The sequence below is a fragment of the Rhinichthys klamathensis genome, unplaced genomic scaffold (genome assembly GCF_029890125.1).
Source record: "Rhinichthys klamathensis goyatoka isolate OS25496 unplaced genomic scaffold, OSU_Roscu_1.1 h1tg000024l_1, whole genome shotgun sequence".
Taxonomy (NCBI): domain Eukaryota; kingdom Metazoa; phylum Chordata; class Actinopteri; order Cypriniformes; family Leuciscidae; genus Rhinichthys; species Rhinichthys klamathensis.
The window spans coordinates 385,395-401,946 of NW_026606575.1; the positions used below are offsets into that span (position 1 = coordinate 385,395).

A 16,552-nucleotide genomic window follows, 5' to 3' on the forward strand; every position below is an offset into this window, starting at 1 on the left:
AGTTGTTGAAGAACATCATCTTCATACCTTCCAAAGGATTCTGTCATCTGTTAAGTTTCTGTTTATTTTCAACAAAGTGCCTGATCGTGTCAGTAGAGTATAATTATTTATGTACACTTTTACTGAAAGGCATTTGCAACCATGTAAGTAAGTAACCATGTTAATTCTAAAGCCTGATTGTGATAAATGTTTATTTTGATTCTCCAAACCGCTTGTCCTATGTAGGGTCACAGGTAGCCGATCTATTCCACCACAGGTCCATCACAGGACTGAAACATGCACAAACAGGCTCTGCTGGCACTCGATCCACGGACCTTTTGCTGTGAGGTGGCAGTGCTACCCACTGAGCCCCCATTCAATTGTGATTAAATAATATATAAAAAACAATCAAAGAATGCTTACTTTATAATCACTGGAGCAATCAATCACTTCAGTTTGGCACAAGCTCTGTATTCTCTAGTCTACAAAATTCTCATTATAATCATTGAAACTGTCTACATTGCACAATGAATCTCATATCATGTCTGACTCCACTGTTGGTATCATGAGATCATTCACAAGAGTGAAGAACTCTGTTGTGTGAGCTCACGCTGAATAAAACTCTGTCCATTGTATTCATGCATTGGCTACAATGCTCAATGCTTAAAAAAAATGCTAAAAAAAAACTTCTGACAAGATCAGTTCGCGATAACAACATATAATACTTATTTCATGTGCAAAAAATATTACTCAACCAAAGCAGTGGGTGATTGAATCACCATGGCCATTTGTTTCTAAATTAATTTCATTAAATTCCAACATTATAAGTGGACCCTGGAGAACATTATATAATAAAAAAAGTGCAATTAATGTCCCCATTAGATAATGTATTATTGTACTGGTGTGTTCTCAGGGGCGTTCCTGATACCCTACCTGGTGTTTATGGTTACCTGTGGGGTGCCTCTGTTCCTGCTAGAGACCGCAATAGGACAGTACACAGGGGAAGGGGGCATCACATGTTGGCATCGCCTCTGTCCACTGGCTGAAGGTGAGAGTCCTGTAAAAATATTATAAATAAATTTACGTTTATTTAGGAATAAGATCATTCTTTATAAAGAATTACAAAGATTAAAACTCTTTTTTCTTTATGCAAACTTTTTATTTTGCAAAATTCAAATTTTGGCTTTGCAAAATTAAATTTGCCTTTATGTACAGTTTAGGCTAAACTGAACCGCTGTAAGGATAGTTGGACCCCCTGGCTGCTTCCCCTTGGTTGTATATGTAAAATATGTAATATCTTTAATATTTGTCCCTCCCGATTTGCTTTTGTCTTGGGTTCTGATGAGTGCTGATAAATAACTTAATTCCGTTTTCATTCCCATTTAGTCAGTGTTTCTGTTTGCTTTTTTCAGGTATTGGCTACGCAGGACAACTGATTCTTCTGTACATGTGCATGTCTTACATCATCGTTCTGGCCTGGGCGCTTTTCTACCTCTTCTTCTCTTTCAGTACCCAACTGCCATGGGCCAGCTGTAACAACACCTGGAACACAGGTGATAATCTAAAAACATAAAATTAACACTGGATTAAATAGGTAACACTTTTATAAAGACCATGCTTATAATGATTTGTAGCTCCATTTATGCTTATAAATAAGTATTACTATATTATAAATGCAAGCACTCAATTTATAAAGACTCATTAAGACCTATTGTAGCATGCCCCCCGAACAAGGATGAGACTTTTACTGGTGGTTTTATGATGTTTAATCCTTTATAATCCTTAGTCCATTCACCATATTACCAACGTAAGAGCTGAAATGTATACAAAACATGTAACTGATCAGCTAACATTGTTCACATTCACATGCTGTCTTACATTTGTGCAAAAATGAACATATTAACAGACAAAATGCTCATATCTCAACTAATTACATACCTTTTGCCTCTTCAGAGGGGCTGCAAGTATAAATTTGACGTTTAAACACGGCTCCGCGTCGAAGTTATTGCCGTATTTGAGATGACAAGCTATGCTATACACTGCGCTAGCCAGGGCGTGTGCGCTTCCAAAAAGAAAACAGGGCGCGCGCGCTTCCAAAAAGAAAACAAAAGCGCCCGGCTTAAGGCCGGAAGTCAACCATCTCAGTACAAAAATTTCAAAATAAAAGACAATAACCTTCTCTGTAACAAAATATACTTATGGTTATTTACACTCCCACCAAATTATGAGAGTTTGTTATATAAGGATAACAACAACGAAGATTTTTCAACATGAAATAACCATTTCTCTTAATTAGCTTATGAACATTCTAATATCAGAATTAGCTTTTGCACAGGACGCTCTACACTAGAGAGCTTATTACTGCGTTGACCTTTGTTATTCAGTCTCTTATCTCCAAAGGAGATTTTCACTCTTCTCACGAGTCCGTCCTTGCCGCTAACAGTCTCCAGGACTCTGGCAAGTCTCCATTCACCTCTGGGTGACAGTTCATCAACGTCCAACACAACATCACCTACTCTTAGATTTCTTTTTGGTGAGTGCCAGCGCTGCCTAGCAATATTGTTGTGCAGATACTCACGCCTCCACCTGCACCAGAACTGCTCAGTCAAAAACTGCACACGACGCCATCTCTTTGCTCCATAGAGGTCCTCCTTTGGGAAGGCACCAGGTGGGGGCAGTGTTGTGCCGGATTTCATGTGGAGCAGGTGGTTAGGGGTAAGTGGTTCCAGGCTGTCAGGGTTGTTAAGGTTGTCTACAGTCAGTGGGCGACTATTGACTATGGCCATAGCTTCATAGAATAAAGTCCTTAATGAAGCATCATTAAGTCTACCATGCGCAAGTGACAGTAGTATTCAATACACTTCTGACAGTTCTTATCTGGCATTCCCACACTCCACCTGCGTGACTGGAGTGAGGTGCATTCATCACAAAGTCGCACTGTTTTTGGGACAGATAAGTACTCAGTCTTTGGGTGTCCAGTTCACTTAGGGTAGTTTTAAACTCATTCTTCGCGCCAACAAAGTTTGTTCCCTGGTCACATTGGATTTGGCGAATTGTACCTCTGATAAAAATAAAACACCTTAATGCAATGAATGTGTCAGTGGATAAGTCCTCTAATAGCTCAATGTGAATGGCGCGGGAGCAAAAGCAAGTGAATAAAAGTCCATACCGTTTATGTTGTTTTCGGCCTTCTGTAGTTACAAAAGGGCCAAAACAGTCCATACCGCAGTATGTGAAGGGCGGAGTGGGCTCTAAGCGTTCTGCAGGTAAGTCACTCATTCTCTGACCCTCAGGAGCTTTGCGGAGTCTGCGACAAATGACACACTGGCGGATGAAAGCAGCAACGGTTCTGCTCATCCCTGGGATCCAGTAGCCACTGGATCTGATTTCATTTATGGTGAAGCCTTTTCCTTGGTGTTTTACTTTGTCGTGACAGTGAGCTATTATGAGTTTGGTCACATGATGTTTCTTTGGAAACACAATAGGGTGTTTGAAAGAGTCTTTGATAGATGAAAGTCTCCATCCGACCTTGATGAGACCGTCTGTGTCCCTGAAAATGTCTAAGTGGAACAGTTTGTTTTGATGTGGGAGCTGGTTGCCTTTGTTTAATAGTTTTATCTCTTTTCCATACGTTTGTTTTTGTACATCCTGAATGATGACATGTACTGCACTTTCTTGTTCACTCACTGTAGCCGGCGCATCTGATTTGACTTTCTTGGCCCTTCTTATGAGACGTGCTACAGCTTTGACTGCTTTGGACCATGACGAGAACTTGGACAAACGTTCTGCAAGGCTGAATGTCTCTGTAACTTTGGTTAACATTGTCTGTGTTTTTCTGACTTCTGGATCTCCAAGAGACGGTTCCAGCTCTACACTTTGTGTTGTGGGCAGGTCCCTCTCCCAGAGAAAGGAGGGTCCAGTGAACCAGTTGGATGAGAGAAGCTCAGTGACCGATTTACCCCTAGATGCACTATCAGCTGGGTTCTCTTCTGATGGTACGTAAAACCATTGCTGAGGGTTTGTACTTTGGCGAATCTTTTGTTCTCTATTCGCTACAAAAGTATGGAAACGACGTGCCTCATTGTTTACGTAGCCCAAAACTACCTTTGAATCAGTCCAGAAATACTCTTTGACTTGAGCGTAGCAGAGTTCCTCTCTCAACATGTTACTAACCGAGACTGAAACTACAGCTGCAGTTAGCTCGAGTCTGGGGATTGTAGTCAGCTTGGTAGGAGAAACACGGGCTTTAGCTATTACCAATGAGCAGTGAATCTCCTCTTTAACGTTTTTGGCTCTTAAATAGGTGCATTGTCCATAACCACTCGTGCTCGCATCCGAAAAGTGGTGCAACTATTTCTTTAAGCTCTCCAAAACTAGCAGGAAAGTAACAGCGAGTTATGTTTACCTTGTCTAAGTTGGCAAAGTCACGTTGCCAGCTCTCCCACCTTGGCCTCAGTGCATCTGGCAGGGAGTCGTCCCAGTTGATACCTTGATGACACATTTCCTGCAGGATCCTTTTTCCGTGAAGCACATATGGCGCCAGGAAGCCAAGGGGGTCGTAGATGGATGCAACAGTAGATAAGATGCCTCGACGTGTTCCTGGTTGGTCTTTTAAAGTGTTGTCAAATCTGAAACAGTCCCTTTTCAAGGTTCCATTGGATGCCTAAGGCCCTTTCTTGTGGCATGTCTTTGAACGTTAAGTCCTTTGTTTTTGTCTCTACTGCACATTCAGACGGCGGGATGCTTTGAAGGACAGCAGGGTTATTTGAGATAAATTTGTGTAGACGGAGCCCTCCTTGCTTGCATATCTCTGTGGCCTCTTGTGCAAGCTGTATTGCCTTTTCAACTGTGTCTGTGCTTGTGACTCCGTCGTCCACATAAAAGTCCTTTTCCATGAACTCAGATCCTACAGGGTATGTGTGATAATGTTCTTTAGCTAAATACTTTAGTCTGTAATTTGCACACCCTGGTGATGATGTTGCACCGAAAAGATGTACCTTCAATCTATATACCCGTGGCTGTGTCTCTGTGTTGCCGTTTTTCCACCACAGAAAACTCAGGTAATCTCTGTTGCACCGCTGGATGTGAAACTGGTGGAACATCTTCTCTATATCGCACATTAGAGCAATAGGATGTTGTCTAAACCGTAGGAGGATGCCTGTTAGATTGTTAATCAGGTCTGGCCCTGGGAGAAGATGATCGTTTAGACTTGTACCATTGCGTTTGGCTGAACAATCGAACACAACACGAAGTTTAGTGGGCTTTTTGGGGTGATAAATCCCGTGATGGGGAATGTACCACTGTTCACCTTGTTTTCCTTCATTGTGTACTTCTTCGACATCACCCCTTTCAATAATGTCTTTCATGTAAGTTATGTAGTCCCTTTTGTACTTCTCATCTTTTTTGAACTTTCGCTTTAAGTGTTCGAGTCTGATTTCAGCAAGCTTTCTGTTGTTGGGTAAGTGTGGCCTTTGTCTGAATGGCAGAGGCATCTCACAGTGTCCTTGTTCCTTTTTCCTTATTCCCTCCTTGAGCTTGTCCAAAAAGATGAGATCCTCTTTTGAGACTGCTTTGTCGCTTGCCTTTGTGTCCTTAAAATCTGACTCTAGCACATTAATCACGTCCATGGGAGTTACAGGGGGTAATTCCTTTATTGTGATTCTATGACACAAACTTGGCTGAGTTTCATTGAGCACTGGTGTGGAGCCTCCAACGATACTCCACCCTAGGTCTGTGCATATGGCTCCTCACCTTCTCCTAGTAGAACTTGTCTTGGCGCTAAAGTCCTGGGACAGTTAAATCCAACAAGGAGTCCAACATCACAACTCAAAAGAGGTGGTATCTTATCAGCAATTTCTGTCAGGTGGGGCCATTGTCTTGCTGTGTCACTAGTGGGTATGTTGTCATAGTTAACTGGAATAAAGTCTTTGGTATATGGGGGGGTAGGTCAATGAGAATGTCTGAGTCATAACCTCTCACACGCAGTCCAGATACTCTGTGACTCTTACAGGATGAGCGTCCGCTCGTAGCTGGTTGCTTACTTCTTCACAGACAAATGTGCTGTCACTTTGTGTGTCTAATAGTGCGTAAACTAATTCCTCTTTAGACGGGCTCTGAACCGTAGACACCCATACAGGAACGATCATGGATGTGCTAGTTGACTGACCCACCTTAGTAACGTTGAGAGCTGTGACTGCCGCAGTATCATTTGGAGTACTTGGAGCGGTGTTGTCAGAGCTTCGAGACCTTTCATATGCCTTGTGATTGTCATTGTGTAGACAAGTGGGATGCCTTCCTTTGCAAATGTCACAAGTGTGGCGATTGTAACAATCTTTGGCGTTATGGCCCATCTTTAAGCATCCATAGCACAGTTTGTTGTCCTTAACATATGTGCGCTTCTCTTCTAAGGGCTGATCTGAAAAGTTAGGGCACTTTGACAACTGGTGTTTTTCATCTTTGCAAAACATGCAGGTTACCTTTAAATTTGTGTTGCTTTTCCTTGCCTTGTTTTGTACCATGGTTTTTTTTCGTTGTGAAGACTTGTGTGGATCTGTTTGGTTTAAAGTCCTTTGTGGTCCTATTCTCGTAGGATGAGCTGCATGAGTGAAGAGCAGGGATGGAAATTAGCACCCGCCACCAGCCAAATGCGGGTGATTTTGTGTTGTGGCGGGTAAACTCGCTTCACCTACCGGCCACGGTGGCGGGTAAATAAAAATAGCATACTGTTTCACCCGGACGGCGGACACTTTTAGAGGAGGCACACCTTCAAACAAAAATGTGGCGTTACATCATCGCAGGCGTAGAGGTCTGCAGAGAAAACATCATGGTGCGTACACACCAGACGAGAATAGAGCGTCTGGCGCGAGTGATTTCATTGTTAAGTCAATGCAAAGACGCGTTACGCGCGTAAAAAATTCCTACGGCGCGAATGAGGTGTAGAGCGCGCCGTGGTAGATGCGAATACGCCTCATTCGCGCGGCAAGTTCGAGCGTCTGACGCGTTCCGCGCGCATGATTTTATTGAGTGCTTTTGTGCATTCACGCGTTTGACGCGAATTCGCGTCTGCCGCCCGAGTTGAAAAATTTGAACTTTGGCGTCAATTCGCGCCGCGTTAACCAATCAGGAGCCTAGCTGCTGTCACGTGGTGAAGTATCTGGATGCTTCAATAAATTATTTTGTACTAAATGCCTGATGTGGTTCTGATGCACAACAAAGCAAATATTTTATCACATAAAACTTGATTTCAATATATGAGACATATTCATTTTGTATTGAATGCTATTTATTCCATTTCATATCTAGATTATATTAAATATTATTCTAATGTAAAGGCAACCAACATACTATAGCTCAGGGGTCGGCAAGTAAGGTTCGCATCGGGCCAAAAAAAAATTTTTACACTAGATGGCGGGCCAGAACATAGTCAATGGATAATTTAAGAAATTAATTGATGAAAAATGCAACTAGAATGTTAGTGAGCTGTTACTCTGTGTTAAATACTGTAGTAGGACAGTCAGTGTGGCAGTGTCCGGGTTTTATACTGGATACATTAATAAAGCAGTAGGGATGAGTCACGATTTTCGAATATTCGATTTGTTGATTTAATTATAGAATATCGAATAGGTCGTGGGATTATTGTCTAAAAAAATTCCCATGTTTTCGGTGCTGATTCGGTGGTGACGCCGTGTTCATGTAACCAGAGGGTGACGCTGCCAATAACGCAAAAGCTGTCACAAGGAACCGGCAAAAGTAATGATTATGAATGTTTCAAATATAGCAAGGAGACATTTTAATTGTTTATAAGTGTCTTGTGTCGGCTCAGTCGGCTGCAATAGTGACCGCAGTAGTTAACGCGCCTATAGAGAGAAATGCACATTTCATATGGATTACATAAGCAGAGAGTAGTCGGTTTCTTTTCGTTTTGAATGGTTTCGTTTAAAATTAGACATTTTTAAGCTTTCTATATATTTTCGTGTCTGTGAGGCAGCTTAAACGCTGAGTTTCGGTTAATTTATGAGACGAGCTCCAGTTCACGAGCAATGCAATCTCGCCGGCGCCTCCATGTCCGATTATATTGTCTGCTATATTTGCTTTTATTAAATACAGGCAATAAAACATTGATTAAAAATAAGATACAAATGATACAAAACGAAATTAAATTTTTAGATAGGCTTTCTACAAAACAAAACTTAATGAAGTGGTCAAAATCATGTCTGACCCACATGTCTCCCGATATATTGCGGCATCTTGCAACACATCCTGCCTTGCTAAAACACACATGTGGGAGATGCGGAATGGATAAAAATAACTAAAAAAAATAAAAGAGGATTTGAATAAGCCCATTAATGGCATTTTTGAGTCATGCTCTTAACGAACTATGTTTTATTTCCTCTTTCCATATTGTGAATAAATGTGTATCATTTTAATTTTGCTTGTTACACAATGGAGTCTAACTTATTGTAATAATTATTTGACGTAGACTACTTTTAAACTTAGAATTATTCCTTGGCATCCTCGCATAGCCTACTAAACTGCATAGCTACTTTTTTTACGCTATTACGTCGTGTTAACATTTAAGCTGGTGAGAGAAAATGGCACTATCAAAGAGTCTAAAAAGGGAAGTTGACAGCGAAAATAGTTATACAAAGAATAATAAAAAGACAACTATGCGTTCATCCTACCTAGTTTTGTAAATGCAAAGCCGGTGTGTCTTATCTGCAACGACAACCCGATCACACTAAATGCGTCTCTATAGCACGCATTGTGTCTATCGTGCAATTTATACGCGAAAAAGAGTTTTAACGTGCATATGATACGCATGGGTAGGTTTAGTAGTGGTGTCTGGTGCGTGTGTATTATACGTTGGGTAGGATTAGTGGTGTGGGATGCGTGTGTATTACACGCAATAAAGTGCGTATCAAATGCACGCGAAAAACTGCGTATCATATGCACGTGAAAAACTGCGTATCATATGCACGTAAAAACACATTTAGATTTTGAAATCCACCAGCCACAGTGGCCGGTGGACAAAAAAGTTAATTTCCATCCCTGGTGAAGAGCATATGAAGAAGTAACCGGGTTGCATGCGATCTCTGCCTCGACTGCCACAAGTTGTGCGAAGTACTTAAAGGAGGGAAAATCCTTGCCGTCCATAAGTGTAACTGTGACCTGGCGATTCCAACGGGCTGCCAGCCAGTCAGGAACTTTCTGCAGCAGCTTTTGATTTTCCTCACAGTCACTTAATATCTCTAGGCCTCTTACATATGGTGTGGCTTGGAGACATGCATTTAGAAAGTCTGAAAATGTCCTTAACCCTCAGACGGTCTTTGGTCATTTATGACCGGAAAATTTTCTGTTTTGAATTTCTAAAAATCACAGCTTCATCGGAATGTTATGAAACTTGGTGACTTTTAAGGCATTAGGTATGTGAATACAAAAAAAATTTGAGGTCATGATCCGAGCATGCTAAGTGGTCGTAAAAAAAATAGTCACACTTGTGGTCTTCGGTCAAAAATGACCGACCCATAGGAAATGAATGGGAAATTTACAAAAACACAAATTCTCTGAATTTTTGTCTGTACAATCTACAAATCGGCCACGATTCTAAAAAAAAAAGTACACCGCAGTAAAGGGGTGATACTCTATAACATCAAGAGTGCAAAAAATTCACACCCACCCACACATACAAACACACTTTTATACACATACATACCAATAAATTCAGATTACGAAAAATCTGTTTGAATTTTTAAAAATCACAGCTTCATCAGAATGTTACGAAACTTGGTGACTTTTCTGGCATTAGGTATGTGAACACAAAAAAATTGAGTTCATGATCCGAGCATGCTAAGTGGTCGTAAAAAAATAGTGACGATTTTGGTCTTCGGTCAAAAATGACCCCCATAGGAAATGAATGGGAAATTGACAAAAACACAGAAATTATCTACAAATCGGCCACGATGAAGAAAAAAGTGCTCAGCAATGAAGGGGTGAAACTCTAAAACATCAAGAGTGAAAAACATAACATAATTAATAATTATAATTAATATATATACATATATATATATATATATATATATATATATATATATATAATTAATATAATAATTATTAAAATTATAATTAATAAAATGTTATAAACCTTGGCAAAAGTATTATTTGAGAATTTCTAAAAAAAAAAATACATTCAATCCACATCTTAAAAGTAAGTAATTTGGTCCAAAAACAACTAGAATTCACAAGCATCTCCATTTAGAGCTATACAGGCATCTAGTGGTAAACCCATGCAATAACATGATTTATTTAATTTTATGTTTAATAAAAATTTTTTTTTTTTTTTCTGAAAGCCTAGTCTCTATTTTAACCGAAAATACTGCATAAAAATAAAATAAAAAATTCATTATTTTCAATAGCAAAAAATTTACCATAAATATTGCATAAATATTAATAAGTTCAATCAAATTGTCTCAAAATACTAAATTAAAAAGAATAAATATTATAGAACAAAAATAAATTGCATTGGTTTTACTGGGATGGAGGAAGTTTCATTTTTAGGAAGTTTCATTTTTCACTTCTGACCGGGAAGGCCCAGGATGTGACTCCGAAACGAAGACCGTCTGAGGGTTAATCCTTCTGCGTCCTTTGAGCTTATTTTAGGCCATTTTGACAGTTTGTCTCTGAAAGCTCTTTGGACAACAAAAGGCTGTCCATAACGTTGGTCAAGCTTTTGCCATGGATCCCTGTATGCCTCTTCATCGCTGCGATAGAATGTGCCCTCAAGACATTTTTGTGCTGGGCCTGTGACATACCCTTTGAGCAAGTGAAGTTTATCAGCAGGTGAGATGCCTTTGCAGTCCACAAGTGAAGAGAATGAAGCCTTCCATTCAATGTAGTTAATTGGATCTCCGCAGAACACTGTGGGCATTGGCACTGGGATTCTGTTTATGGCTATACTGTTTTGAATTGCTTGGGCCAACTGAGAAATGTCTGTGGAAGGTGCTTGAGTGGCAATTTGAGGGTTTGGATTGTTCACCGTGTGATTTGACATATGGATAGACACATTGCTTTGTGGCATTAATAGAGGTATGCCACTAGAGGGAGCTGGTGCTTCATGAACAGATTGGTGGTCAACAGACAAAGGCATATTGTTCGGTTGAATTTGCTGATTGTCCGTATCCATTTTCATTTCTCTGTCGTAGATCTCAAGTTTTGCGCGAGCAGCTTGCATTTCCTTTTCTGCCTTTAAACGCTCAAGTTCAGATTCTATATCTTTCATTTTTTCCTTTTGTTTAATTTCCTCCTGCACGATTTTATATTCTGCTTCCTTTGCAGCCAACTCCGCAGCTGCATCAACCCTTTTGGCTGCGATGCTTGAAGTGTCAGACTGCTTACCGACACTAGACTGAGAGGCGGTACCGTAGATGGAGCGGGCGTACTGGTGTGACAGTCGCTGGTGAAGGCGTTGTCTTTCTCTATCTGCTTCAAAATCACCGTCTATTGCTGTTATACGTTCATTAAGTATTTTCATAGTGTCCTTAGTTACTGCTTCACAAGAGTCCATTTTGCGTCTTGTGTCAGGGGATGGCACAGTACGCTCCCTTATTTCACTGTACACCATCATGTTATTCAAACCCTTTTCAATATCGTCGGCCATTGCACACAACTTGTGCTCTGATAAGTCAGTCTTTAGGATTTCTCTGGATGTTCTGATTAGCCCTTTCCATTGTTCAAAGAGACTTAACAGTTTTTTATCCTTTTTAATCAGTTCGTCTTTTTGGAAGGCTAGCATTTTCTCCGTTAGCACACTAGGCCGCTCTGAACGCCTCGGTAATGATAATTCGGTCGCAGCCTCCATTTTATGGAGTTCAGCTAATTGTTTTTCCTTGCGTTCAATATCGTCCTTTAACTCCTGCCTTGACATGCTCTCTGTATCTCCTTGATGTAATTAAGCTCTCGTTTCATTTATTTCGGTTTGTAGCTTACGTGTTTGCTCTTCGATGCCGTCCATTTTCCATGTTGTTGTAGCTCGCTGCCTGTGCTGTTGCCGTTGTCCTTGGCATTCACGAGCCGCTCGATGTAGCACACTGAGGCAGGCACGGCGTTATGGGTGGGCCTGACGGGCCTAGGCCCACCCACTTTTCAACAGGCCCACCCAAAACTTTTCTTCAAATTTTTTTTGGTCAAGAATTATAAATAAAAAAAATAGCCAATTAAGCTCATAATTTGTGCTAAAATAGTCTAAATGTTTAGTTTTAAAAACAATTTTAAGCTGGTTATGTCTATTTTGATGTTTCTGCGCAAGTTCAGCAGACAGTGTTCGGGTTTGTTCCGATCAGAGCATGTGAGCGGAGAGCGCATTTCTGAATATTCCGCTCTGTTCGCTCATTTCCGCAAGGTCGTTCGCTCAACCCAGAATGGCCTGCTGGTTCGAACTTCGAAGATATGTGGAATAAGGCCTCCGACTATTTTTTCCCCCGCTGTAGTTGACTAAGCTATTAGTGGACAAATCGCCTCTTTATATTAATTTAATTAGGATACTTAAATAGGGCAGACTAGCCTAGTATGGTAGCTTGTTTCCAATTTGATTTGATTTGTTTCCGCCATAGAATAAAACATTTTAAAAGATAATTGCGACTTTATTCCACACAATTGCGACTTTAGTTCACGAAATTCTGCTTTTATATCTCGCAATTCTGAGAAATAAAGTCAGAATTGCGAGATATAAAATCAGAATTTCGTGATATAAAATCAGAATTTCGTGAACAGTCGCAATTGCGTGAAATAAAGAATTGTGTGTTATAAAGTCAGAATTGCGTGAAATAAAGTCGCAATTGCTTCTTTTTTTTTACCCATAGTTTATATCTCACAATTCTGACTTTGTAACACGCACTTTATATCATGCAATTCTGCCTTTATATCTCCCAATTGCATAGGCCATAGGTCGGCAACCCGCGGCTCTAGAGCCGCATGCGGCTCTTAAGCACCGCCCTAGTGGCTCCCTGGAGCTTTTTCAAAAATTTGAAAATGGAAAAAATATTTTTTGTTTTAATATAATTTCTGTAGGATGAAAAACATGACAAGCATTCTTAAAGTTTTTCGACGTTGTAAAAATGTGTATAATAAATATTTAATTTCAACATTTCTGTCAACGAAGAATTTACGTCATAGACTGTGACACACGTGTCTGTCAGATCGGCGTGATGCCAGACCGGTGGCTGACAAACAAACCGGCGGGTGTGTCATGGGCCATGGATCCCAAGGGGGAAAAGAGAAAGATAGCTGAGCACTCCCAACGCACTCTAGTGCGGCGCGGGACTAGATTTGATGGCCGAGTGCGAGCGCCGGCGCGTGCGGTAATGCACTCACTCTACTAAAACAAAATAGAAACGATTTACAGGCCAGAATTTCTATTCATAACATGTTTGCAGCGTTGAGCGATATAGCCAATCACAGACATATGTGTTGATTTCTTGAACGCAATGGCCAATCAGAAGCATTTAAGATAGACTCCCCTCACGCTCAAAACTGACTTTTCTGTTCAGTGCTGAATTCTGTATGCTGGCAAATCCTCCAAATATAACGAACAACGTGTGGAAATTATGAAAGATTCATTGTGCAGTCAGCTTCATTGATAATAACAGAGATGTGTGAGATCGCGATGAACTGTCAGCTTTTTAGGAATTATTAAGAGAGCGCACTTTGCGCGCATTCAGTCATGCCAAACCATGCACGCATAGTAAACTGCTTGCTTTTATGTTAAATTAACAGTGGTTTGTGTTTTAATGCTTTAATAACAAATAATTTATCAGGAGGATGTATGGTGGCGACACGTAGGCTAACTTGAAAGTATTTGGAGGTAGCCTACAGAAAAAAGTGTATTTGCGGGCGGGAGGGGGGGACAAAACATAAATGTTGCGGGCGGGAGAAAGAAAGTTGAGAACGTCAGTTATAACAACCCACGCATTAAAAAATGGTCGGGTTCAAATCGGGCTCGGGCTCATAATTACGTTTAATGTGTCGGGCCGGGCTTGATTTTTTGGGCCCGATCTAAGCTCTAATTTGTAGCCTACTTATCATTTTGATACTAGAGGGCTAATATAACACTTACAGCATGTGTTGCCTTCATTATAAGGCTTATATAAAGCTTTTAATTTTTTGCGGCTCCAGAAATATTTTTTTATTTTTATTTTGGTCCAATATGGCTCTTTCAACATTTTGGGTTGCCGACCCCTGGCATAGGCCTATTATAAAGTCAGAATTGCGAGATATGCAATTATGTGAAAAAGGTCAGAATTTCAAGCTATATTTCTCGCACTTTATATCACGCAATTTTGACTTAATAACATAGGCTACAATTACGACTTTATATCACGCAATTCTGACATTATAGCTAACCTGCAATTGCCACTTTATATCACGTATAATTCTGAGATAAAAAGTCAGAATTGTGAGATTTAAAAAAAAATCGCAATTACATTTTTCACTCTGTGGCGGAATCATGCTCCAGTTCTCGTGCAATGCAAGTGATCGTGCAAACGCCTTATTACATTGTCTGCTATATATTTGCTTCTTATTTATTAAATACAGGCAATTGGTTGATAAAACATTGATCAAAATTAAGATACAATTTAATACAAAACGAAAAAACTCAATTAAGTGGTCAAAATAATGTTTTACCCACTCCATGTATCCAGAAATATTGCGCATCTCATGATGTAGCCTATCATCTCTCTCATGCTGCATGCTCACTTTCATAATCAACATTGATTAAATTAAAACAACATAATGACGTCACATATGCGCAGCGCAGCCCCCGCCGCATGAAACAGCTTCAGCGCTTATCATTAGCTTGTATATCATTAGCTTGTATAAAAATAATTTCCAGAAAAGGACAATGTTGCAACAGTCGTTGTTTAGGTACCTTAAACGCGCACGTACAGTCTCTGAGTCATCGCTGCAACCAGGAGATGAAGGAGAGCTGAGATCCACATCACCTAGCACATCTTCGTCTCTGCCACCCCAGGATGCTAGTGCGACTAGCGCAGCTAGCGCAACCAGCGCAGCTAGCGCAACCAGCACCGTTGCTAGGAGGGCGCCAGCGCCTCTGCCTCTCAGCGCCCTGTGGATCTGTCTTCCGTGGATGAGCCCGCAACTCAACCAGTGCTGAAGTATCCGGTCACAGTGATAGGTGAGAAAGCAATGAGTTTCTCCACAAACTGGTATAGCAGATACAATTTCCTTGAGTACAGCATTAGGAAGGATGCAGTCTTCTGTAAGATGTGTAGGCACTTTGGTGATCGGGGCAGGGAGGAGAAGTTTAGCCAGACTGGATACCGGGACTGGAAGCACCTCAATCAGGCTTGTTTAAAGCACCAGAATAGCAAATCGCACACATTTGCTCTGGATAAATTTAACAATTACAGGCTGTCAATGTCTGAGCGCGGCTCTGTCATCCATCAACTCAACAACACAGATGGTAGACAGTGTGAAATCATAGAGAGGAATCGGGAGCACATCAAAGTAATTCTGCACGTTCTGATTACTTGTGCCAAACAAGAAGTACCCCTGCGTGGCAACCGGGAGAATGAGGAGGTCAAAAACGCAGGTAATTTCCTGGAATTTTATAGACTTGTCTGCAGGCATGACAAAGCAACTCAAGAGCGACTAGATGCGATCCCTAGCAATGCAAAGATGCTCAGTCACGAAATTCAGAATGACCTGTTGGATGCTGCGTGCACTCTCCTGTTGCGACGGATTAAACGTGAACTGCATGAGGGATCTTTCTATGCTATTTTAGCAGACGAGTGTAAGGATGTATCTAAAAAGCAACTGGTGGCTGTTTGCTTTCGGTATGTGCACATGGGGACTGTGCGAGAATGCGCTGTTGGCCTCGTATCCACAGACAACATGACTGCTTATGCGATAGCACATAAAATATTAGAAGTTGTCGCACCTTTTGAACTAGACCCTAGCCTTTGCGTTGGTTTTGGGTTTGATGGTGCATCGGTAATGGCTGGGCATAAGGGGGGTGTCCAAGCCATCCTTAAGGGCACCTTTCAAAACGCCATCTACGTGCACTGTCACTCTCATAGGTTAAACCTGGTCCTGTCAACTGTGGCCCGGACATCGCTGGATGCTTCTACTTTTTTCGACACTCTCAACACCTTGCACACCTTCATGTGCGGCAGCGAACGTCATGCCCGTTTCCTTAACGCGCAAAGAGAGATGCGGCCCGATCAGAGGTCATTGGAATTGGAGCGAGGGTGTGACACCAGGTGGGATTCAAGATCAGCCGCAGTGACAAAAGTTTTCATTCTGTATGATGTTATCGTGGAGGTGCTGGCACAGTATGCGGTAGGGGTGGGGGAAAAAATCGATTCTTAGATGCATCGCGATGCGGACGTGGACGATTCTGAATCGATTCACAATTGTCAAAAATCGATTTTCAAAAAAAAAAAAAAACTTTTTAGATATATATTTATAATAACGTAATATTGACGGAACGCGAAAGACGGAACTCTGAAGCGCGGAAGTGCAGTGGCCGGTCCGTCTGTGGCGTGCACATAACAGACGC

The 16,552-nt window shown here is 41.0% G+C and overlaps 1 protein-coding gene across 3 annotated transcripts in view; it reads left to right on the forward strand.

Moving 5' to 3' along the window:
• The window catches only part of LOC130077698 (sodium- and chloride-dependent GABA transporter 2-like), a 78,812-nt gene that overhangs the window by 32,096 nt on the left and 30,164 nt on the right, over window positions 1-16,552 (forward strand). The window contains exons 2-3 of one of the 3 annotated variants that reach the window (XM_056243032.1): window positions 893-1,027; window positions 1,392-1,532. The exons of the other annotated variants lie outside the window; for them this stretch is intronic. Coding sequence (XP_056099007.1) covers window positions 893-1,027; window positions 1,392-1,532 — 276 coding nt within the window. The remainder of the gene's footprint in view (window positions 1-892; window positions 1,028-1,391; window positions 1,533-16,552) is intronic. 3 annotated transcript variants of the gene reach the window in all.